Source organism: Letharia lupina, assembly GCF_014066315.1.
Source record: "Letharia lupina isolate WasteWater1 chromosome Unknown contig_22, whole genome shotgun sequence".
Classification (NCBI taxonomy): domain Eukaryota; kingdom Fungi; phylum Ascomycota; class Lecanoromycetes; order Lecanorales; family Parmeliaceae; genus Letharia; species Letharia lupina.
This window is the reverse complement of record NW_023502991.1, coordinates 419,234-443,710: the sequence shown is the minus strand read 5'-3', so window position 1 is coordinate 443,710 and position 24,477 is coordinate 419,234. Positions and strand designations below refer to the sequence as shown.

Below are 24,477 nucleotides of genomic sequence, written 5' to 3'. Positions count from 1 at the left end.
CACCCATGAGCGACGCATTCATCCTCGAATACCTCTCCGCCCGCCCAAACCAGGTCGGTCTACCCCACCACCACCACCACCACCACCACCACCACCACAACAACACACCCCCCACCACCATGTCCACCCCCTCCTCCACCTCCACACCCTACACCCTCCACGAACCCGCCCCCACAAGGACCACCTTCGGCCGCGGCGGCGCCGGCAACCGCACCCCCTCCACCCCCCTCCCCCCGTCCGCACTACCACCGCCGTCCGACACGCACGGCCGCACGCCCAACTACAGCACGGGCCGGGGCGGCGCGGGCAACATGCACGCCGCGGGCGAGGAGCGGCGCGTCTTCAGTTTCGACGAGGAGTTGGCGACGACGGGGGGCGGGGTGCCGGTTTATCACGTCGGGCGCGGGGGGCGGGGGAATGCGGTCGGTGAGGAGGTGGGGAGGAGGGTTGGTGGGTCGAGTGTTGGGAGCGGGGGGAGCGGGGGGAGCGGGGGGGAGGGGAAGAGGGGGAGTTGGGATTGGATTCCGGGGGTGGGGAGGAAGGCGTGAGGGTGATGACTTTTCTACGGGCTGGGCGGTTTGGGTGGCTGAGGGGACTTGTTCTTCGCGTTTGCGGCTCTTGCGGGTTTTTTTTGGCGATTCCTTCTAATTGCTCTAGCTTGATGTCTTCGGGGCTGGTTCCCGGTGAGTACCGTTACGGAGTTTCACTGCGCCAGATACCCAATATAGCGAAGACGTCTGTATAATGCTCCTTGCACGGACGGCAAAAATATCCAATTCTTGCTTCATCAGAACAATGATATTACCACGCTATCCTGCTCACCTCCCTCCCTTCCAAAATCCAAACACTGTGTCGGTGGTGCCTGCTTGAGTTCTGGGGGATGGGTGCGCAAGCGCTCTTGAGGGTTTGAACGAACTATCTATCAAAATGCCTGAACTTGTTCATTGAACCTCGGACCGTCCATCCACCCCACTCCGATCTTGCGCCTCTTTTTCACTTCCGTAATAGCTTTAAGACTCATACTCTTCTTTGTCATTTCTTCCCTATCTGATCTTTCTATCAAAAGTGTAAATATCTTACTTCGATTACTAGCTTTCAAACAAACGTCTCTGTGGATTTTGACAGCGATTGTCCGAGGATCGATTTTGCAGGAAATGTAGTTGGATGTAGGGTGTGCGGCTGGGGCGGATGCCTGTTGTTCGGATACCTGCTGTAATGAAGCTTGTTGGTCGTCTAGGATTCCGCATGACGTGACTCCGATCTATGATGATTATAGCTGCTCTTCTTCGACTAGCAACGATCCTGTATGCCGGAAAAGCGGGCGAAGCTTTGGTTGACAGACGTAAATCTGGGAAGGAGGGCAATGTAAGCAAAACATTGATCACCAGGCATTCACACCAATGCCTTGCGCATGTGGGCCAAATGAGCGAGTACGACATTTTTGAGCATCAACGCTGAAGCATTTGAAGATGCAATCACACAACACAATAACAGCTTGGTCGAGCACACCAGTGCAAACCGCTTCAAGTTGTTTGCACATACCTGCGATGACGATGACCTCGGCGAGATTCATTCCATGTGTGATGATGGTAAGATTTTCACGGTTTTGCCATCCCAACCACGCCCCTTATTCTCTCTGCACTAGCAGCCAACCACGTCCCATCACCACCCCAATCCCTATCAGTCCCTCTCTTTGTTTGCTTCTTCTTCGCTTTTGCAGTCCTGGCTTTAATCCCCGCCTCCGCTGCCTCGTGTAGACCTGGCGTCCACGCTAGTCCGATGTGGTGGTCCAGAAGTCGCAGCAGAGTCTCAACGCACAAGCTGACCTTCGTATTATCCACAATACTGGTTGTGTTCGCCGGAAAAGGGAGATAGCTCCTTCCGAGTATGTCTTGTGAAATGTTGTCATTAAGCGGCAAAGGTGCAGATGCCGCGATGAGAGAACGTAGTATGTATTGTGCGAGTGATGATGCTGCGGCTGGGGTGAAGACGCGGAGAGTGGTTGGTGAGATTATGAGGAAAAATGCAGGTATTGGTAGAGAGCGGATGTGCTCAAGGAAGTTATCGTAGAGTGTGTTAAGGTCTGTGAAATCGTCGGGGAGGCCGGCGGACACTTTGGACAGGAGGGAGAGGAGACGAAGACGCAGGTTGACGGAGTCCATACCGCCAAGGTCATCTGCGACGTTGGGGATGGATTCTGACATTTGCTCAGGGGGAGGCGAGAGATCCTCTGGTGAGTCCGCCAAGTCCTCATCATCTTCGTCTTCCATGTAATCGCCGTAGTTGTCGGCTTCGATATCGATCTTCTTCTCTGCTTTTGTGACGTCGACGTCCTTCTTCAGCTCTTTTGTCTCGTTCTTCCAAATTTCGCCAAATTCAGCCACTGACTTTGTCCTGCCATCTGCAAAGACGGCCCTTATAATGTGTCGTTGCCTCCCCGCAGTGGTGGCTCCGGAGTTGATATATTTCATGATCAAGCTCTTCTCTCTCGATTCATGCCCCTCTCCGTGTTCCCGCGCATCCCAGTCCACTTCGAGAACCTCGATCATATACGTCAGCCAGGCGTTCCATCTCTCCCACCGCCGTTTGTGCAGGATACTGCAGTTGAAGCACCACCCGACAACATGCCAGAAACCTTCTGCATGTGCCCACAATGACCCAGCATTCGCCAATTCGGTATCAATGCGCTCATCATCATCGACAGGAGGGATTGCCCCTTCGCCTGTGGTTCTTCTTCTCCCACTTCCTCCGCGCCGCGACGAAAAGCTAAGACTATTGAATGTGAATGCGTCATTGAGATTGCCATTGACAGGACCAGCATGCTTTAGCACCAAGCGTAGATATCGAAGCGCAAGATTGGCGGCTTGGACTCGATCCAGGGTCTTCGCCCGTGTCGTCAGGGTAGGATGGACGGCTAGGGTCGCGATCAGCGCGAGGTAATGAGGCGGCGGAAGGAAGGCAGGAAGTGGGCTCGAAGAGGTAGACCCGGATGTTAAGAGTGAGGTCAGAAGATTTAAGGCTTGACAGTGAAGACCCTCTTCGAGATATATCATGCAATGCTCGCGGAGCTCATAGGGTAAATTTTTAACGGCGCGGTATGAGGGTAAATGGCCAGCGGAATATGCCGTTGTAGGGGAAGCATCCAATTCTTTGGCTGATTGCGAGGAGCTGAGTATAGTCAACGAAGATGTCGGTGGAAGGCTCTTAGCCTGCATCTTTCGTCGCGCGTGGCGGAGGAAGCCCCTCAAGTCCTTAATGGCCGGTACGAATAAGGGGAAGCCTTGAATGAAGTCGCAGTGGCTGTTGCACTGACGAAGAGACGCGATCGCGTTAAGCGCGCTAAAGAACGCGCACGTGACGTCTTATATTCCATAGAGGTCCAGAGCTTCAGTGTTTACAGTTTTGTGGTTTTTGCACTCCTTGCCTAGTTCATTAGAACAAAGATTTGGTCCCAAAGCTTTCACTGCGTATCATTTCAAACAACATAGATCCAAGAAATTTGATGATCTGGCGGCATCTTACTCCTGATTTCTGTTACTCTTATTGCGGTCTGACTAGAAATTGGTAGTCCTCTTCTGATCTAGGCAACTTGTCAGTCGTCGAGGCTCATGTATTCCAGCAGAGACCTAGACAGTCCAACTCAATGATGACAGAATCTTCCCATGAATATGACACGCCAGCCAGACATCAGCATTTTACAGCTATTCTTTCCTCTGACATCTCCTGGAGTGGCACCGGATGCATGCGTAAACGTACACGCTCTAACTCAGGACCTGGCTATATCACTCTGCTTGCGGTTGGACGCCTGTGATACGAAATTCTTGCCTTGATGCGAAGTCGTTATCGTCTAAAAGTAATCAAGGTACCACCACAAATGCCTGGCGACCAAGACGTCGGGTACCCTCTCAATCATGGAGACGCGGACATGGGGGGATCCACTGCCTAGAAGCGGGGTTCGTCAATGAAAGAATTGGTCTTGATTGGCTGGTGTCCGACCAAGTTTGGGGAGAGTGCGGCGCTCTGACAGCTTGCCCGGCGGTCATCCATTCTTTGAGCTCGTTGACAATTCTTTCCTTTCCCTTGGATAACAGAATCAGCCAAGAGTGTAGCCTATGTACCCTTCCTTGACCTTACCACCAAGCAACGGGCCTCTGTCTTAATACATATTATCGTGAAAGCAAGGCTTACGATTTCAGTCTGGGCCAGTTGGCGCGCGTACAACAAGGCTCTTGGGGATGGAATAGACACTGGATTATCAATGAGATTTGGAATCTCAAATTCGGTCATTCATTCTTCGGGTATCTGCATACCTTCGTCATCCTAGAGATTCTGAATTGAGCTTTTATGAAATGAATTTTCAGTTTCATAGTCATCCTGTGACAATGATGACCCACCAAGACACCGCCTAACCATTCTTTGCACCGTAATCGCTACCACCTATCTACTTTCTCCTGATAAAATAACTCCTGTCCTGTATACCTGGTTCATCCTTTCAAGCCGCAGACAATGGTAAAACGAGAGCCGCAGAGTCTGTCGCCGGCAAAGGCATGGCAGCCTACCGTGCGACGTCTCTATTCCAGCCTCATCATACCCGTGAAGCGATACGTGATGCCCACGAGGGCAAGATCCCAACTCTCCTTGGCCTGTCTCTCGCTTTGAGTACTGTCCCCACTGCAAGATTCATCGCACCACTCGGTTTTGATGCCGTCTGGATCGATTGGGAGCATTCTTCTTGTGGCGTGGAAACCATGACCACGGTACGAATAAAATCCCTTTCAGCATTATGCTGTCTAACACTGTGTTTAGATAGTCCACGAAATACAATTCATGAGTGAAGGTCGAACCATTCCCTGGGTCCGGTATGTCCTTCGACCTATTCACTCAAATCTACATCTCTGACAACGTCAACCAGAGTCCCAGGGCACGACCACGCCACCATCGGCTTCGCCCTCGACGCCGGCGCCTCGGTCGTCATCCCGCAAGTCAACACCGTCACCAAAGCCCAACACGCCGTCTCCTCCGTCAAATACGGCGTCAAGAACCGCGGCACCCGCTCCGCCCCTCCCTACCGCCTCATCCCGGGCGTCACGACCCTCCCCAGCGATCCCGCCGAAACCGTCCACGAGAACATGAACCGCCAAGCGGCAATCATGATCCAGATCGAAACCGTCGAGGGCATCGACAACCTCGACGCCATCCTCACCCACGTCCCGGACATCGACGCCGTGTGGCTCGGCACGCTCGACAGCCGGGTGAGCATGGATCCGGCCGCGACGGACTACGGGGACCCGGAACCGGAGGACTCGGAAGCGGTCGCCGAGTTCGCGCGCGTGCTGAGGAAACACGACAAGCCGCGCGGAGGGCTCGCCATGGGGACGCCGGAGGTCATGAGGGAGTTGGGCAAGGACGATTGCGTCAGTTTCATCGCGGCAGATGTGGCGGCGTTGACGGGCTTGGCAGACGTACTGCCCGTGGCGAGGGAGATGTTTCCGGCCAAGGGGGAAAACGTTGGGTGCTGAGGTCAATGGGCAAAAGATGAAGTGGCCAGGTAGTTTCGTCCGTATTGCTTCAAACGGAACAACCCCCGTGCGTTGTCGGAGTCGTTAGCGTGACATCCGAGACTAGCAGACTAGCTGGTACGACTGAAGAGATTTGATATCATCGTGCTTTTTTGACATCGAGCAGCTCGTTTGCACTGCGTGATATAACCACGCATAAAGATGGAGTCCAAGACGGATCGAAGCCAGAAAAGTTCTGCTCAGAAAGGGTTACATTCTGAAGGCCTAAACGCTTTTTAGACGCCGGTTTCAGGCATCAATCAAGCAGAATAATCGTTAGTTTCTTTTCGAGAAGAGCGTCGAAAATGATCTTGCGCTTGTCAACAATTCTTAGATGTGTGTCGCTGAGACAGGTACCTTATATGGCTATCCGGGCGGTGAGAGGGATGTAGGGAAAGACATTCTTCAATCGAATGGTTATCAGTGACTGAAATCGTGCAATAGAGCTACATAGCCGATGGTTCATTGTCCGAGGTAGCTAGCCAGCCATACAGTGCTTTCGTTCCACTTCCCAATACGTTACTCGGTTAAAGCCATCTGAGACCACTTACACCCCGTCCTTCTTGAGAAACATGGCCTTGAAATCAGCATTGCTCTTCGCATTTCCCTTCTCCTCTCCTTCCACCGTTCCGTTCATCTCCGCATCCTTGTCCTCCCCATCCTTCGTGGCTCTTGATCCGCTCAAGCCTACTCCTCCCCTCTTGATTCCCAATCCGCCTTTCCCACCCCTTCTTGTCCCAGGTTGACCAGGCCTTCGTATTGGTGCCGGCCCTTGTAGCTGTGCATTGATAGTCTTTGCTGCTGCACCGACTGCTATACGATCGCTGCGATATTCAGCTTTCTGCTGATTCATTTCACTGACTGTTCCAACGCGTATCTTCCTCTCGGGAGCTATCTCATGCCCTTCTAGGGCGAGTGACGCTTTGCCTACCGAGGCTTCGTTTTTGTACTCGATAATAGCTCCCTGATGATTCGGTCTGAGGGATACCTTGACCAATTCCCCGTAAGGTTCTGTGAGAGCTCGAATTCGGGCGTCATTGACTGTATCTGGTATATTGAGGAGCGCGAGGGTACGGGATTCGATTTCGGAAAATTTGGACTGGCCAGCTAAGTTGGTGGGAAGGGCGGGCGACGCGACACTGTGGGTGTCGCCATTCGTATGTGGAGGTGGGGAAGTGGTGCCGCGTTGAGATGTCGAGGTAGAGGTGATGATTTGGTTTTGCTTGCGTTTCAACTTGTCGTTGGTAGAGACCGAGACGTTCAAGACGCGATTTCCGAGCGTTGTGAGGTTCATTTCGAGGGCCGCTTCGGCCTCATCCTGACGAGCTGTTAGCGAGAGTACCAAGAATACATTCAATGATTTTGAGCCTACTTTACTTCGGAAGACTACATAGGCTATGCCTCTACTAGTGCCGTCGACTCTGGTGAGTACCCTCACGCTCTCAATGTGGCCGTATCTCTTGAAGGCTTGTTTGATGTCTGCCCTGGTTGTATTGCGATCGAGATTGACCAGGTAAAGTTCTCGTCCATCATACATGGCGCCCTCTCTCGGCTTCTTTTGCCCCGGATCCGATAATTTGGCTACAAGTTTGAGGTCGTCTCCAAGGTCCTCACCGTCAAGCTCAGTGGCGGATTTAGTATCGCTTGATGATTTGAATTGAACATAGCAGAAGCGCCGGTGCGTGTCGAACTTGAGGGATGGGAAGCGTATGTCAACAATCTCTCCATACTGTAAGCCGGTCAGCCATTTGAGCATCTATCTTGAGAGAGGCATCTCACCCTTTTGAACTTCTCTCGTATCCAAGTCTCATCAGCAACAGGAGGAAAATTACAAACGTACAGTGTCGATCCTGAGCCAATTTGAACTTCGATTGCCCTATCGTCAAGTGTCTTCATATTTTTTGTTTGGGCCGTTAGAACGTCTTCTTTCGAATCGAATTCAATGGACGCTGTTGCCGATCGACCATCAGCCTCTGACATGAGCGTCAGGCTGTTTATTGTGCCGCACTGTTAGATAATCAGCACGTTAAAAGTGGATGCCAAGGCAATGAGACTTACATCTCTAAAGTACTGTCGCAGCCTTGTCTCAGTCGTCTCGGGAGGTAGATTCTTCACCACTACGGTGGCATTTTCACGATCACGTTTGAGTATCGAAGGAGCCGCAAGATGCTGCTCTTCTAACTGCGTTTCTGTTGACTCGGCGACATCTGGTCGACTCCTCTTGCTGAACCCTGTCTCATCCGCGTCCTCCCGTTTCCGCTTGCTGGAAATCTGGCTGTCGTCTTCAAAGCTTGCGGGATCTTGCTGATCCCCCTGCTGTTGCTGTAACGCTTCGGCTTGTGCCTTCTCATACGCCGCGTAAGCCTCATTCTCCCTCCTCTTCTGCACAGCTCTTGTAGCTTTCCAGACTTGTGCGACTGAAGACTGAAGTTCCTCAGCATCTTCATTGTCTTCACAATGATGTTGCAAAATCTCAATGATCTTTTCCGGCCAATCTAGGTTTGGCCGCCTCAATGCTTGTTGCAGTACTTTCGTGGCCTCGGTGGGCTTGAAGGGTCGTCCACCGCCGTTGGGATCGGTCTCAATGTAAACCAGCTTGCTCCAGGTGTTCATCTCCCATAGATAGAAACGAAGCCAGAACTCGTAGCTATCGCCTCTCTTCAAAATCAACTTTTTCCAGGACTCTCTGGCGCCTTCCCAATTGCGACTCTGAGTCAAATATCTTATATAGATCTTTTCTAAGCGGTATTCTGGATCGCCTTGGTACTCAGTGCCATACTTCGTACGGCCCACGTTGTCCATGTCCTCAATTGCAGAACGAATACCGACCTCTGCCACATCCATATCTTCGTCTGTAGAGTCTTGATGGAAAGCTCGCCGTCTGAGGAAGCCGCACCATGCCGTGCTGACTTTGAGTACCTCCTCCAACCCTCCAGCATCAAGCAGACCAGTACTTGTGGCTTTGTGCTTGATATCTCCGATATCGGGAAACGGCAGATTGTTGTTTTCTGCTGACAAGAGAAACTGTGACCATAAACTTCCTGACCAAGGACAATGACGGGTTGCCTTGTCGAGAATTTGGAGAGCTGATATATCTCGACGACGATGAGTTGTGTTTTCCTCGACCAGGAACATAGCGTAGCCCTCCCATAACACGGAGTTGGAAGGAAACCGAAGGGTAGCCCGTTGATAAACAGCATTCGCAAGTTCGAACTTGAAGCTGTGTTTCTTCCGACTTTGGGAGAGCTCCCAGTCGACGTAGTCGTTATATGCCTTCAATTCGGCGTCTCTGTCATTCTTGTCACCCGCGCGCATGATTTCGAATTCCCTAATCTCGCGCAAACTGTACGTTTGTTTGGCATTTAATCCCAGCCTATTCGCTGTTACCATCGTGACTTCGTATTGTGCATTATCGTACCTCGAGACGAAGTTCGAGTAGGCTTGAAAAGTTTGATCCCATGTTGCGTGAGGCGTTTGAAGACGATTGATGAAGTGATACTGCGTATCGTTGATCGCCTCTTGCAGAGGAGATGACGCGAGCTCTAGCATCAACAACTCCGTCCATATGTCCCAGACGAGGTGACTGTCATTGATCCGCCACCTCGTTTCTTGTTCAGCACACTTCCAGACGTCCATCATTTGCGGCCAGCTGAAGACCTCTCTTGCCACCATACTATCTTCCTCAGACCATCCGTGCCGTGCCGGGATCGTCCCAATACCAGACACCCTCTGGTCGTGGGGATGTGCTTGTTTGTATAGTGACAACATCCATTGACCATATGCCAGCCATAGTTTCGTGCTGCCAGACTCTTCTTCCACAGCTTTTGCGCATATTTCCATGACCGAAATCCTATCCTCGAGTGAGCTCGCGAGCAGTGTTTGGTCTTGTATCCAGTCCGCCCAGAGGTCCTCTCCCAAGGCAAATCTGGAGCTCATGGTTTCTCTTGCGCTTTGTAGATCTTGCAGTAGGTCGTAGGATGCGGGTGAATGGACATGAGAATGGTTGGATAGGCCTTGATGCAAAATCTTAATGAGTTGAAAGTGAGAATCATAAGAAAATGGGTTGGCAGCGAGGTACTCGACCAGCTGTGTGACGGTCTGGAGATCGGTTTCCGAGAGAGCTTTCGTTGAGTACCTTCGCGGCGAAGCGGTCTCCGCTGGCCCCTCTGTCATTGCCATGTCATAAGACCCTCCTCTTAGCTGACTCGAGACTGTTGGTCTTGACATTGCCTGTAGAGCTGGGAGGATTGCTGCTGACGAAGTCGAATGATCGTAGATCTCAGCACTCCGCAGGCCGCCAGCATTTGCCCGTGCTGTTTGCTGATGATGTTGCATCGAAGCCAGGTCCGCTAATGTATCCATACCGGGTGTTGAAGGCTGCCTGCTTGTCCGGACGCCATCACTGGGGGATGTGCTACTAGCACTCATCCGCACTCCTAAGGCAGCAGGCCCCATGGCGGATGAGTTCGGGGCAGCATTTTGCGCTTGCACCACAGCGTTCTGCGGTAGGGTAGGGGGAGGAAGAGTGGTGTGGACAAGAGGTGAAGGTTGATTCACTTTGGATGTGCGTGGCTTTCGTGGTTTCTTCGCGGAGGCAGGTTTGACAGATGGGGCGGGATTCGCGCGAGGAGTTTCTTGGGGAGAAAGCAGGAGATTGATGTCCATGATTAGAGTAGTGAGTAAGGTTGATCAACGGATCAACGGATCAACCTCTCATGCACGGTTGAGAGTAGAGGCCAATGACGGTTGGAAGGAAGGGTCGGCTGCTGGCAAGAGCAAGCGACGGCACTGACGGGAGTTGCTCGGTCTTGACGCACTACACCCTCGTCACGAATCGTTGAAGCATGGCGCACCACCGTGTACACGAGCTGAATAACACGACACACGACTTTGCCGCCGATATAAACCGAGATACTTTGCTGTGAGTGACGATGGATGCAGGGGGGATAGCTTGAATGAGGCTGAAAGGTTTTGGCTTGTCAGAACGTTGGTTCACGTGGATTCTAATTTGTAGCGGCACCAGCGGGGCGCCGATCCAAACGCCCAAAATTTCAAGTCACTCGCCAGTCTACTTCACTATCTAATATCTATTGCAAAGCACTCTCTCGTCTCAACTTTACTGCTACCATGGATCCTGGAAGCGCAAATCTCAGCTCAACATCTACAGTACGTTATTATCATCATTATCAAGACGTCATCGAACGCCATCAGAACGGGACAAGGAGTTGGTGAACGGTGGGAGGAGTGAATGAAACAACGAAATGACGCAGCAGAGCCACGCTTAGAAAAGCTTCGCTCCTCGCTTGCTTTCTACCGCCGTTCTAGAACCTCCAAATTACAGGGACTTATCTACAGCAAGAGACAACATAAATTAACCAGAGCCCGCCCCACTGCTAATAATTGCCAAAGAACATGCCATAAACTGAAATAAAACTTGACGCCCGAACCCACACTCTGCAGAAGAAATGCAGTGCCATTACTTACTTGTAACTCCTATCATGGAGGAAGTCAATCCTTTTCGACAGTCAGCAGGTAAGCAAGCTTTGTGCACTTACAGGTACTTCTCTGGTCCAGTCTCCCAGGATGTTGCAAATACGAAGAATTTTCTTCTTTCTATTTTCCCCAATCTTTGAACCCTCTGCCGAGCTGATCATTCGATAAATTCGACCGACTTGCTCGCTGTGCGGCCCTTAATCGGGTACGAAGCAGCGGGTACCGGTGAACCAAAATGCCAACCTTCTCCAACGCTTGCCTGGTGAACACCAGAGCATAGCTACCATATGTGTCCTCCCATGGCGAATAATTTCACTCCGTCAGGGAGATACCCTCAGATATTTTGGAGCTCTTCGCTCAACTTGCAACAAGACTCTTTCTTGAAATCGACTCGATCGACTTTCTGACTGCACGGCTGGGATGGCCAAGTCGCAGCGGCGTTAGTAAGGTGTAGAGCAATTGACGCGGTCTTGTCGAAGGGATCTAACGGATAGGAGAAGGAGCGCTTGGAAAAGCCCGATCGGAGCCTCGAAATTTGTGTTTGACAGTGCTTGATCTAGCGTTGTCGTTGCGTTGCAGGAATGCTGGTTTCGTGCAACGTTGATGGGTGTTCTGGAACTTGAAGAAATGGTAAGACCTGTTCCATGACAATAGTATAACCGAGGACAGCAGAGAACCCCGAGTTTGGAGCACGTTTCCATCTGAAACTAAATGTCAAACCTGTTACGTGTAACGTGCCGTTCTTAGGCATTCAGTGACCGACAATATTCCCTGTGCTTTAAGACAAACTAATTTTCCCAGATGCAACTTCTCTGCCATTATCCCCCTTCGGGTGCTTAGTTAGAGTCGAAACTGTTCGTTCGCCGTGCGTGAAAGGAGACCATGACTTTGGTGCAACAGGAACCGCATGTTTGGCGGAGATATTTAGTTCGTATTAGGTTCGATTCCGCAGTTATTTACCAATAGCTGAGTCGAAAGACTATTTCTCGCGTTATCCCAACATTGCTGGTTACCTCGGCTCAAGTCATACGAGGGCGCTCGCCCTACTTACTCTCCCTCGGCTCTGATTGTTAATGTACCGAGGTACCGACTGATGGCTTCTCAGCAAACACCAGGCAAGGGAGCACTGCTCGGTTGTGATTCTGTCTAATGGGCGGACTTGATTTCCAATCTGAAGTTTCGGCTGGCTAATAATCGGTTGCTTCATTATGCCTTTATGCCCTCCATGTGTTTCCTCAACCCTCGTCCGCTCGCTCAGAGAAACCTTCACATACGCTCTCTATACCAGATTCAGACATGTCGATGTACACTTTGAGCGGTGACTCGTCTCAAGAGAAAGCTGTGAAGCTTTCCAGCAGAGGTGGAGTGACCAACGCGATCGAAGGAAGACACAACAAAACTGCAGATGTTGTGGGAAAGGGCCCAGAGACTGCCCTTGCTGATGGGTCGGACATCCCAGAAAAAGAAGATGCGCTTCAAAGAAAAGTCACGGCCCACGATTGGAACGGCCCTGATGATCCAGAGAACCCACTCAACTGGCCCTTATGGCAGCGGATCTACCACACAACAGTACCGAGCTTATTTGGTTTTGCTGTCACTTTGGGTTCTTCAGTATACACACCAGGCTATCCTGACGTTGAAAAAAGATTCAAGGTTTCGTCAACAGTAGCTCTGCTACCTCTTTCGCTCTATGTACTTGGTCTTGCCTTCGGGCCCGTTCTGGCTGCACCGATCTCAGAGACCCTGGGCCGGAGGGTCGTGTATCTGATTTCCTCGCCGATCGCAGCAATGTTCACCTTGGGCGCTGGCTTCTCGAATACCATTGCTGCCTTGGCTATCACTCGGTTCTTCGCAGGTTTCTTCGGATCACCAGCCTTAGCCGTCGGTGCAGGCACCAACGTGGATTTATGGGCCCCAGTCCATCGCGCTGCTGCCGCATCCGCGTTCCTGCTTGCGCCGGTCCTGGGTCCGGCTATCGGGCCGGCTGTGGGAGGGTTTGCTGCGCAGTACAAAGGATGGAGGTGGACACAGTGGCCGATATTGTTCCTTTTGGTCCCTGTCTACTTATACTCACTCGGTATGAAGGAGACGTACAAGAAGATCATCTTGCAAAAGCGTGCGAAGCGACTGGGGATACCTCCACCGCCAAAAGTGGGCCCGTCAGGATTAGCAGCTGTCAAATTCTTAATCACAGTCACACTCTTCCGGCCAGTCCGGATGATCTTCACAGAGCCTATAGTCTTCTTCTTCAGCTTTTACATTGGCTTCAACTTCTCCGTTCTCTTCGCGTTCTTCGACGCTTTTCCAATCGTTTTTGAGGGCGTCTACCATTTCGACCGCGGCTTTTCCGGCTTGACGTTCCTTGGCATTGGCTTCGGATCCTGCCTAGGAGTGGCAACCACCATGATTCTCAACAGACTGCGTTATCACAAAGAATATCTTAGAAGTCATAAAGAAGGCAGAGGTGGTGCCGTCGCACCAGAACATCGTTTGTATGCGGCAATGATAGGTAGCTTTGGTGTACCAGTTGGCCTGTTTTGGTTTGCATGGACATCACGTCATGACGTCCATTGGATCAGCCCAGTGCTTGCAACGGTTCCTTTCGCATGGGGCAACATCTCCATTTTCAACGCTGCGACGCTGTATCTTGTCGATGTTTACGGACCACTGAACGGTGCCTCGGCATTGGCGGCCACTGGTCTGGTCAGGTATATAGCAGGAGCTGTTTCTCCTCTCTTCACTGTCCAGAGTAAGTCATGCATCCCTAAAGGCCTTGTGAAGGGCATTCTTGCTGATTCGATCCTGTCAGTGTATGATAGAATGGGTATCGCATGGGCTACCAGTCTGCTCGGGTTCTTGTCGTTGACGATGTTGCCGATCCCTTGGGTATTGTTCAAGTTCGGTCCGCAGGTCAGGGAGAAGAGTCATTTCGACACTATCAAGGCATAGTATCGGAGCATATCGGCGCAGGTGTTTTTTGGTTGTATTGTCATCAGCGGTCATAGTAATTAGTATCGTGAGATGCCTATATCAATCGTCGTTCAGGCCTCGGCGTAGATGATGAACTAGGTTCTCGGCAAAGAAAAGCCTGAATTATGATCCCGCAAATCCTCACTGATTACGGCAACCCATTCTGGATTTCAGAAATATGCTTCCTCCAAACTGGGATCGTGATGGCTCGCAATTCTGCAGGCTCCGACGATGCCATCCACACGGACAGGAACGCGAGGGCTCCCGATCATGCAATCTCTGACAGCGTTCCCCACGAGAACAAGAACACTGAATTTGAAGCGCTTTTGAAACTCGGAAGCCAAGAACTCACAGATGCAATGCAAATCTGCTCAAGAACCCAATACACCCAATCTTCCAGAAACAGAGGTGGCGGAAATCAGCGCAAGATGCTTGGCTTCCACTGCAACCAGCTCTACGTCTGGCGTCAAAAGCCATCGGCGAAGACGAGATGGTAGCTTTTTGGTACCATCTGGTTGGGGAAGATAAACAACGCAAGATCTGTGCGAAGAATTCGGCCACGCTCTTGAACATTTCTCTGCTGAAGGACCATTGGCCTGCGAGTCGTCCCCCACCGCCGATTTTGGGTGATTTGACGAAGGATGAGACTTTTTGGATTTTGGCGACGGAGTATCCAACGCTTGCAGACGGAAGAATTTTGGGAGAACGAGATCAAAGCGCATGGAGTCAGAGCGTTGCATGTACCTCCGACTACTGGACATCACGACAGCCAACTTTCGTTGAACACTAATTGGAAGGCGGGCGTGAGTATGACACGAGGCCCGAATGACAACATGGTCGTTGACGTTTGGTCTTCTAAGATGGTGCACAATCCAGAATGTCTGAACAAAATCACTGTTATCGAAGAGAGAGCGAGTGTGTCCTCTAGTTGGAAGAGCAACAAGTAAATAGCCCGCAGTGGGAGTCTTTTCGATATCGATGAGGAGGCTGTGGCTGTACAGGCAGAGCTGTTTGGATGGTCCACCGTCCATCTTTCGGACGGAATATGTACTATCGAATCCATGCTCACCTCCTGGAATGCTAGCAACTGCGACGTCTTCCTCCATCGCAGAATAACAAACTCTTCCACATGACTCGTGGTTTCCTCGTCTTCTCCTGGTTCAGCCCACTCTTCTGAGCTTCCGGGGTGTTATTTCCCGTATATTTGCAGCGAAGTTGCACGCTAGCTAAGTCCAGGTAGGCTGGTAGTCGCAGAAGGGAAAGCACTTTCCACAAAACTCTCCGGAGTCCGCATAGTACTTTACGGCCAATTCCGGGCGGGTGAAGCCGCAATCGTAATTGACCTGAACCAAATTCATAGATGAGCTGAGCGATGTGACACATAGGTAGTAGCTGAAGCTGAGGCTCTGACATGTTGTCCAAGATGTGAGATCTTCCCACTCTCGGCAAACCTCGGCGTAAGCGCGCCTACCTCGGAGGAGCCTGATGGCTTTTCAGCTCCTGCGGGCTGACAAGACATCCTGAGTGCTGATTGGAACCAGAATCGAAGATCGCAGCCTACTACAATTATAGAAGTGCTTTTTACGTCAGCTAAAATTCAGATGGCGCTGAGAGCCAATCAATGATCATGACTCCATTGCCATTGGTATACATCAAAGCTTGGCATTGTAAAGTATACTTATAATTCCTCAACAAAACATCGACTAGAATATTCCGACGATTCTCTCATCATCTCATGAAAGGAATTTGGATGAAAAAAAGGATCAAAGTCTGTCAGCAGCTTGCCTCGAGACTCGAGGATACAACGTGACAACCCCGCCATTTTCCCAGTGTGACCTTTCCATAAAGAGTCACAAATCTAATGGTAGGTTCGAGCCGAGTCGAAGGATTCCCTTACATGCATAACGGCCTAGTAGAATCTATTTGCAGAAGTCTTCTCCGTTACATGCAGCAAGCTAGGGCTGCATCGCATCTAGTTTCCCTCTCGAATTTAAAGATCACACAGGACCTCTTCCCTTTCTTATTTGGTTTCCTTAATATTTTGTTCTGAGTCGTTTTAGTTTTAGACTTCAGTTCCATGGCTCCTTGTCACATTCTCCATCTAAGGGCCCTCGTTTTGTTGGCTTTCACCGTAATCGCAACATCTTGTACGTCGCTGCTCTCATACCCTGTTGCTGAGACTCCGTCCAAGAAGATAATCGATGTACGGTGCTTGTGTGCTCTTCGAAAGTACAAAAGTGGTGTTGATGAAAGATCTTGGCTTGCAACGTCTTCGTCTTTGATGAAACGGAGGACTAGAGTATGTTAGGCTGACGGGCTACAAATTATAGCTTTATCCGTGAAGTATACCGCAAATTCGACTTTTCCCTCCTCTGTAGCGAATGGAAGTTCCCCCGTAACAACGTCATACACTAATTCATCTTGGTGCACTGATCCCGTCAACTCATGGGTAACAAAATGCTCATGTTCCGAGCTTCTGAGTGCTCAGGAGAGTACGTCCACGGCGTTCTATACCCTCCAAGAGGGGACATCCTTGGTCACGGGTAGTTTGTTTTATATATATCAGCATGGTCCCACGTGGGAAATGCCGATGGACTGCTGCTATAACTGCGAAATCTTGGCCGACGAAGTGAGCCTTTTGTATTGGCCCGTCGAAGAAGACATGAGGAATGCGTCAAAGGCAAACTCAACAACTCCATACACTTTGGTATCTGATGGATTCACATAGTTCGTGCTACCTTGTACTCTTGCACCATGAGCTGACACTACATCAAGCGTATCTCCGTCGGTGTATATCAGCTACACCAATCTGTTTGCCACTGTCAATTGTGTACTCACAGACGCCGTAAGAACGGGAGGGACTTACAGCACTCTAATAGCATACCCACCAGAAGCCTTGTCCACACAAGCCTGTACGCCCGGCACGGAGTCAGACGACCCTTTCGTATTCGAAAGTGGATTCAAAGCGGTCAACTACACACAAATGGAACAGCAAACTGACTTTTGTAGCGAACGCGATTACACAGTCCTAGGCAATCCAAACGATTGGACCAGTCGTTCTGTTCCCTTCTACCTTTCCTTCCCCCCCGGGCTCTCCTTAATAGACCCTGCATGGAAGTCCTGCAAAAATTTCCAGCCAGGCGTTTTTGACCCTCCCCGGACTCTCAATAAAGCGACGGCCTTGGTGGGCTTAGGCTTAGGGGGAAGTCAAACCTCGACAGCGGCCCCTGGAGCAAAGCCAACACCTAGCCAAGTGTCAGCGACGCCAACTCCGACGGCTAACAATGGTGGAAACAATGCAGCAGAACCACCGGTCCCCCCGCCTGGTTCCCCAGAATCTGACCCTCCAATCGCAGGCCCGACGAAAGGTAATCCACCAAATTTAGCCGATCCTCCGGCCATTCCGGTCTTAAACAGTGCCGCGGTCTCAAGTATCATTCAAAACCTGCCATTGGGCGGCAACAATCCCGAAGCGCCTTCCAGCCCTGACGACCCGCACAACTCTGAAGGTAATGGCGAAGGGGATCCCCAGGGAGCTGTAGGCAATAATGATAGCGACCCGCCTCTCCCCTCGATCGGAAACGATCAGATCCAGAAAGCGGATGGCGGTGGTATCGTAATTGGAAGCACAACGCTTCGTCCTGGTGATCAGGTCACAAAAGATGGCACCCCGGTATCAGTCGGCAGTGACCGCGTCGTCATAGGTGATAGCACAATACCCCTAGCTGCACCTACTGGTGATTTCTCGGATCCCAATACAATTGTCATGGCTGCACCAGATCCGATCATTGTTGGTGGGAATACGGTACATGGACTTCCAGCTGGCGGAGTCTTGATAGCAGGCTCAACGTACTCGCCAGGGGCTCACACCACGATATCTGGCATCGCCGTCTCTGTCGCCGCTGATAACGTGGTTGTAGACGGCGTCACCTATACGCTACCATCCCAAAATAGTCCAACTCCGGTTCTGCTTGGCGGACAAACAATCACCAAAGCATGGAACGGTGGCGTTATTATTGGAAGTTCCACATACTTGCCAGGAACCCAAGCTAATGTATTTGGCACCGCACTCTCCGTAGGAGCAGACAGTGTAGTCGTGGACGGCTCCACTTACACTCTCCCAACATCTCCGACGGGGAAACCCATCCTTATCGACGGCAAGTCTATTACAAGAGCTTCCAATGGCGGCGCTGTCATCGATGATACCACTATAGCGCCAGGCAGTCAAGCTATCGTATTAGGTCACACGATCTCCGCCGGCTCCTCATCAGTGGTTATTGATGGCAGCACATACGCATTACCAACAAATACCGTACCTGAGAACGCGGTTGCCCAACTGCTCACGCTTGCAAACGGAGTAGTCATTAGCGCAGGCGGTAGTGCAGCCGCAGTATCTGGCATAACATATTCGATTCCCTTGGACAATGGAGAACTCATTGTAAACGGCAAGACAATGGCCTTCCCAACCGAGGTAGAATCTGTTTTCACGATAGCTGGTCAAACCTTCACTGCGAATCCGACTGGGTTCGTAGTTGATGGTTATAGTGTTTCGCGAGATGGATCAGCAATCACGCTTTTGGGGACGATAGTATCATTAGGACCTTCGGGCTTACAAATTGGCTCTTCGACAATCCCTCTCACCTTTCCGCAGGAGACAGCTGGGTTGCAATCAGTATTTACAATAGCTGGTCAAACGTTCACTGCGAATCCAACCGGGTTCGCAGTCGACGGTCATAGCGTGTCTATGGATGGATCGGCAGTCACGCTGTCCGGAACGGTGGTATCATTGGGATCTGAGGGGCTGCAGATCGGTTCTACAACATGGCCTCTGACACCTGCGCAGGAAACAGCTGATGTTGGCCTCGGAGGCTTGATCATGTCGGGTTTCGGCAACGGGGCTGGAGCAGCTACGAATGTTTCGAGCCCGATGCCTTTCACGGGAGGAAGTCCGAGGTTGCGAGCTGGAGCGTGGAGCACGATTCTAGTTGTATTTGGAATGAGTGCTGGCCTGGTTGCATGTGCATTGTGAGCGGTATAGCATATTCTATCTCGTCTCCAGGTCCAGCAGATACTACACCACACGATGGCTGTAGATCTCATGTCCGGGCTAATTACTAATTCACACCCCGAAACTATGAATCCTTACCGAATCATACCCCAAATTTTGGTGTAGGGGTATGATCCGGTAAGCATAGTTTCGGGGTATGATTCGGTAATTAGCCCTCTCATGTCCTCCCACGCAAATTTACATCACTGTGGATTGAAACCATATTGCCGGAAGATATTCAGGAAGCAAAGACGGAGCTCAACGCAAAGATGGCTTGTCACCCTAAAGATTTGCTTTGTCATGGTGAGGTTCGATTGTGTTCATGCTAGGAATGCCAGTGGGGCAACTCCTTGTAATGGACCTAGGACATAGAACAGTCGCAAGTGGGCCCATAGGGGGTGATAATGATGCATGCAACGAGTCAAGCCAATCGGATGTAGTGGAATGGTGTTCGTGGTGCTATGTAAGTTGGTAGACCTACAGTGGTGATATCTACATGAGCTTTTGATACTTGGCTAAATCAGGATTAGCTCTATCGTTGCTTGGCACATCCTTCGACACCTTCGTTGACAGTAAAATGGGCAAAATCATTCCAACGAGATAACAGGGCGCTCGGAAGTGATTAGAAACACAGACGTGGTGTGGAGGCGAATTCATAATTCTAATGTGAGGTACTGGCGAGGGATGCCAAGAAACTAGAGAGCGGCTATCGGCAACGTAGATCTTCACGTCACTCCTTCGGTAAGCTTGAAAGCTTAACAGACTTCCATGATTCTTGTGAGAGATGGAAGTGAGAGAAAGAACTTTCAGTCCATCCTGGATCTGCCTGTGCGTCCTGGCCTCTAGAACCTACAGCTTCCGTATCAGCTAGGGTTGTCTAAGCAACCTTCGTCCAACTGCGAGCTTCACCAATTGCATCCCAGAGACATGGATTGCTTTCCAATCCCCTTCGTATGCTTCCAATGCGGAACCGATCAAAATCCATGCCATTGCAAGATCGTGGGCCCCACATTGGGTGAGTGTCCAATTGCGCAAGCAGAGAAATTGCTGACTGACATGGCTTAGGATTTGCCACCACTGTCATTGCTGCCGTACGCTTGAACCTCAAAATTCCTTCCACGACCCTTGACTGAAGATGTTTCAGGTAATATGCTGGCCAGGAGCTTTGCTGTGCGGGTGCTGCCTGTCTGATACTGGGAAGAGGTACGCTGGGATACTGCGATGCACGGAAGAGGTTAGCTGACTTCTGAAATTAGGATGCTTGCTGCTCCAGTGGATTCTGGTGGAGCTGTCAACAACGCGGTACCATTCTGAAGACAGGAATCCAAACTTCTGCCAGCGGGCAGCTTCTTCATGGCAGCTACTACTAGCAAGCGGCCATGTCTTTCTCCATGGTGCCAGGCATTGAAATAAGCCTTGTTGACTGAGAACAGCATTGATTCCGCAGAAGGTACAGAACCTTCAATTCATAGGTCTCATAAATCACAAGAACAACTATCCTTTTATTACTGTTGCCGAGCATTGGAGGACACCAGCTGAGAAGAATAAATCAATTGCTTGGAAGATACTGCATGAGTGCCTCCACTGTGTAGATGTTTGAACACGACAAGGCGTTGAGAAATAAGCCCAAATAACGTTAATGCAAGTTGTAATTTCCGAACGAAGATGAAGAAATGTCGGTGGGAAATTCATGCTCGAATTCCCATAGCAAGAAGTGAATGCCGGCTGGCTCAAACTCAAGCCAATGTGTTGACTTCGGCCAACACTTCACCTTTATTCACGACCTTTGACCTTGCTACGCCCCATAAGACGCACACACTCGTTATTGCTCACGCTTTTTACGTTCACTTATTTCGTTTACCGTTGCAACACCGTCAACATCCATACCTTCACACACACAACCTCTTCATATCTTTTTGAGCTCGACCATATCCACCTCTACCTTTTGCTACATTGGTCTATCCTTATGTCGCTCCGCTCACTTGATATGAGCGACCAAGACATCGAAAATGCTCTGGTACCTGGAGCTGGTAATTTCTCTTCCAAATATCTCCTTGGGCCGTAACTGATATCAAACAGCCGGAGGGCTTTCTCTCCAACAATATCCTTATGAGTGCCCAGACCCAAGCTTTGAGTATGCCAGTGAGAGAGATTTCCTCAAGCCTACTGTCGGTATGCTAGCATCAGATATCCTCAACATAGGATAAGATAAGCTTACCGAGACAGTGAACCCCTACGGACCACCATCAAAAACACCATCAAAAACTAAGAAACTGTGCGATCAGGCAGGGCGACCAACTGCTGTCCCGAACCTCGACGATGTTGAGGCCTTCATGTCTGAGCCAGATTATGTGGAACAACCAAAGTCTGAACTAGAAACTCTGCTTGCATCTCAGCACATCCAGAACCCATACCCTTACCCCGGCGACACTGCTCTTCTGCCATCATACAGCTCTGAGCCCCCAGAATCCACCTATGCAATCAATCTGAGAGAGCAAGTGAAGCATGCTCTTGCAAATGCTTGGAAGTATGATCCGATTGGATGCTCGGTCAAGGCCGCCTTTCAGGTCGCTCGAGATCTACCTAGTATCCCAAACCATAGCCTCGCCAAGCAAGAGCACAGCTGGACCACAGGAGGGAAGTTGACAACGGTGAAGAAAGCGCGAAACGCGGCTCGGATAGATTTCGAGCAAGCCAGAAAACAGTACGAGTGGATAAAGAGCTCGGATGAGGATGATGAGATTCTCAACTTCACTGGTACTATCATCGACCAAGAACTTGACGAGTTCTATGGCCCCGATGGTACTGATCTACGTCCTATTGACAATGGCTCTGATGATGAAGGCTTCTGTGAGCCAGATACCATCGTCACCACAACATTCTCGTTGCCTGATAAGTCTCTTTTGGAAGAAGGAGTTACCCCGGGAGGGATCTTCCAAGACTCGGGCATTTCCATGGATGAAGGTTACGCCGAATATTCTCTTGCCCACTCACTCCCCAACACTGCCAAAGAAATCACGGGAATGGTCCCAAGTGATTGGCCAACATTCAACGCAGACGTCGCATCTCTTCGAGTCCCGATTCAGAGAGGTCGATGGCTCGGACTGGTTGGAGACCAGAAGCAGTGTCAATGGCCTGGAAGACGGCAAGGGCCTTACGATCTTGATGGCCTTCACTCTTGGGTTCGCGCTTCGAACAGCGATCATGTGGAGATTCTGAATGAACCTGAAGCTGGCAGCAACGGTAGTCAAGATATGGCGGGGTCTTTCACTCCGCAGCCTGTTGTGAGAGAGACTTCCGTTGGTCGCGATATCGAAGCGGCCGTTAGCCAAGATGTCGACGCCACAGGTGCACGATTCACGGCAGCTTTGGCTGTTGCTGAAACTCGAGATGCAGACCAGATGGTGGACACCCCAATTGTCGACACTACTTATGAGTCCCCACTGTCAGCTAAGGTCACATTATCAATCGAGCCGGTGGAGCGTGCTCAAGAAGTTTCCGAACCTGTTGAGGGGAAAGTCAACGACAAGCCCTCGGAATCTACACCTCAACTTTTGGGCCAGGAGCAATCTCACTTTCTCCATGGCAACAACAAGAGCGGAAGATTAATCGAAAATGAAGAACGATTTCATGAACTTCCCACCTCCGACAAGGAAACAGACAACAACAAGACTTCCGAAGTTGTACCTCAATTGGTGAGCGAGGAGCGATCTCAACACTTTCCTGGCTCCATCGAAAACGGGAGCGACAACGAACCCTCTGTATCTACACCTCACGTCATTGGAGAAGTCCCACAGATCCAAACTGACGTAAAGGTGCATGTGCGTCGCAACATCCTTACTACGCCATTCACCACCCCAGTGAATCAACGAATCAGACAGGTCCAAAAGGTCCAAGTGGATACACCAGCAACTCCTGCGACGGTCAACATCAATCTCACGCCGGAGTACGACAGTGATATGGATGCTGACGATGCCTCTGATGGCAGCCTCGAAGTTGGCCTGCCCAGTTCTCCAACCATTGATACTCAAAAGGGGCAGAGCGCGCTGGGTCGTTACGTGCAAGAGACGAAATCGCAACCAAATCTCGCCCTTCAAGGCAGTAGCACGGTTAGCCTTGATGGCAGCGAATCCGAGGAAGTTTTGCTGATTCCCACGCAGCAGCGCCCCAGCCCACCAGAGGGCCATGCAGGATTCAGCAAAGGTGTGGAGCTCCATCAGAAGAAGAGCGATGCGGTATTCACTCTCGGCACGCCTAAAGCATCACAAGGAACCCCCTCTTCTAGCAAGGCAGCTCATATCCCCGCTACACCAGCAAATGGAGAGGACTCCGCCTCCCTCCGCCCTACCACGCCTTTCCAGCATGACGATCGCAACCATCGCTTCGATAGTCCAAGCACGCCCACTCCGGCGTCTAAACCTGACGAACAGCCTCGCGGTGACTCTTCCCCTAGCAAGAAGAGCGTCATGAAAATCTTCCAGAGTTCAAAGCTGGGGATCCGGAGCCCAGAGCGTGCAAGACCGAGCCCCGAGATCGCCGTCGCCCCTACTACCCCCGCGGCCGGAGCTGGAGCCGGTGAGCAGTATCGCGGTAGCCCTTTCGGCGGCCAGGGCTTGCTTTTCCAGAAGGCGAAGAAGAACGAGAGGGATACGAAGAACGTGCTCAACAGCCTGAAACTGAGCCCCGAGCGAGGAAGCGGACACCCTGTGCGAGAGGTTCCGGAAGATTACGGGGATGAGCTAGCCGGTGAGGAAGGCGTCGAGGTGTACAAGGAAGGGAAAGGGGGTCCAGAGACACGCGGGCCCATGGGTTCGAGATTCGATCTCGGAGCCCGTGGTGGAAGAAAGGTGGCTCAGGCTGTTGTGGTGCCGAGCGTGAGGTCTCGTGACGAGAACGACGGAGGTCAGACTGAGGGAGTGCAGAGCCAAGAGCCGCGGAAGAAGAAACCGAGGAGGTCCACGCGCGGTGTTGGGGGTGCGGATGTTCCGGATGCGGGGCCCTTGTTCGAACACCGAGAGGGATACCATCACAGCTAGGGGCGAGATTGTGAGGAAACTGGCTACCGGTGTGAGGAGGATGTGTTGTACAACTGCCTGCAACAACGACTATGAAACGATGAAAAGCGACTTGTGATCTGGATACGATACGATACGATACCGATGAGCGGATGTGCCAAAATTGATGGAAGCATTAGGTCTAGGTTATGGCACGATACGTTATGATGGACCGAACTTCTTGAATGGATGGATCTCTGTGTGTTAGGAAAGGCGAAGGCTGTTCGTTCTTAGCCTGCCTTGTACAGAAGCTGCTTTTGTACACCCAGAGAAGTGTCTATGGCGCTCTACTTGTGCCTCGGACGGCGTGAGCCTTTATTAAAAGTATCTTGAATTTCGTGTATTGAGAGAGGAC

At 51.0% G+C, this 24,477-nt stretch overlaps 6 protein-coding genes across 6 annotated transcripts; 4 read left to right on the top strand and 2 right to left on the bottom strand.

The window, feature by feature from the left end:
- Positions 1-1,598: 1,598 nt before the first annotated feature.
- Positions 1,599-3,215, bottom strand: HO133_005760 (uncharacterized protein; the record flags this gene model as incomplete). Its single annotated transcript, XM_037296667.1, has 1 exon — positions 1,599-3,215. The coding sequence occupies one exon, from the start codon at positions 3,213-3,215 to the stop codon at positions 1,599-1,601; it is 1,617 nt and encodes a 538-aa protein (XP_037147848.1).
- Positions 3,216-4,547: 1,332 nt separating this feature from the next.
- Positions 4,548-5,519, top strand: HO133_005759 (uncharacterized protein; the record flags this gene model as incomplete). Its single annotated transcript, XM_037296666.1, has 3 exons — positions 4,548-4,757; positions 4,807-4,859; positions 4,913-5,519. The coding sequence occupies 3 exons, from the start codon at positions 4,548-4,550 to the stop codon at positions 5,517-5,519; spliced, it is 870 nt and encodes a 289-aa protein (XP_037147847.1).
- Positions 5,520-6,105: 586 nt separating this feature from the next.
- Positions 6,106-10,223, bottom strand: HO133_005758 (uncharacterized protein; the record flags this gene model as incomplete). The annotated part of the gene is made up of 4 exons (XM_037296665.1): positions 6,106-6,876; positions 6,931-7,287; positions 7,338-7,565; positions 7,617-10,223. 4 exons carry the CDS (start codon positions 10,221-10,223, stop codon positions 6,106-6,108), a joined length of 3,963 nt encoding a protein of 1,320 aa, XP_037147846.1.
- Positions 10,224-12,347: 2,124 nt separating this feature from the next.
- On the top strand, positions 12,348-14,000 carry HO133_005757 (uncharacterized protein; the record flags this gene model as incomplete). The annotated part of the gene is made up of 2 exons (XM_037296664.1): positions 12,348-13,800; positions 13,861-14,000. 2 exons carry the CDS (start codon positions 12,348-12,350, stop codon positions 13,998-14,000), a joined length of 1,593 nt encoding a protein of 530 aa, XP_037147845.1.
- Positions 14,001-16,466: 2,466 nt separating this feature from the next.
- On the top strand, positions 16,467-19,050 carry HO133_005756 (uncharacterized protein; the record flags this gene model as incomplete). Its single annotated transcript, XM_037296663.1, has 2 exons — positions 16,467-16,564; positions 16,797-19,050. The coding sequence occupies 2 exons, from the start codon at positions 16,467-16,469 to the stop codon at positions 19,048-19,050; spliced, it is 2,352 nt and encodes a 783-aa protein (XP_037147844.1).
- A 1,984-nt stretch (positions 19,051-21,034) lies between these two features.
- HO133_005755 (uncharacterized protein) lies at positions 21,035-24,104 on the top strand (the record flags this gene model as incomplete). Its single annotated transcript, XM_037296662.1, has 3 exons — positions 21,035-21,098; positions 21,148-21,240; positions 21,295-24,104. 3 exons carry the CDS (start codon positions 21,035-21,037, stop codon positions 24,102-24,104), a joined length of 2,967 nt encoding a protein of 988 aa, XP_037147843.1.
- Between the last annotated feature and the right edge of the window lie 373 nt (positions 24,105-24,477).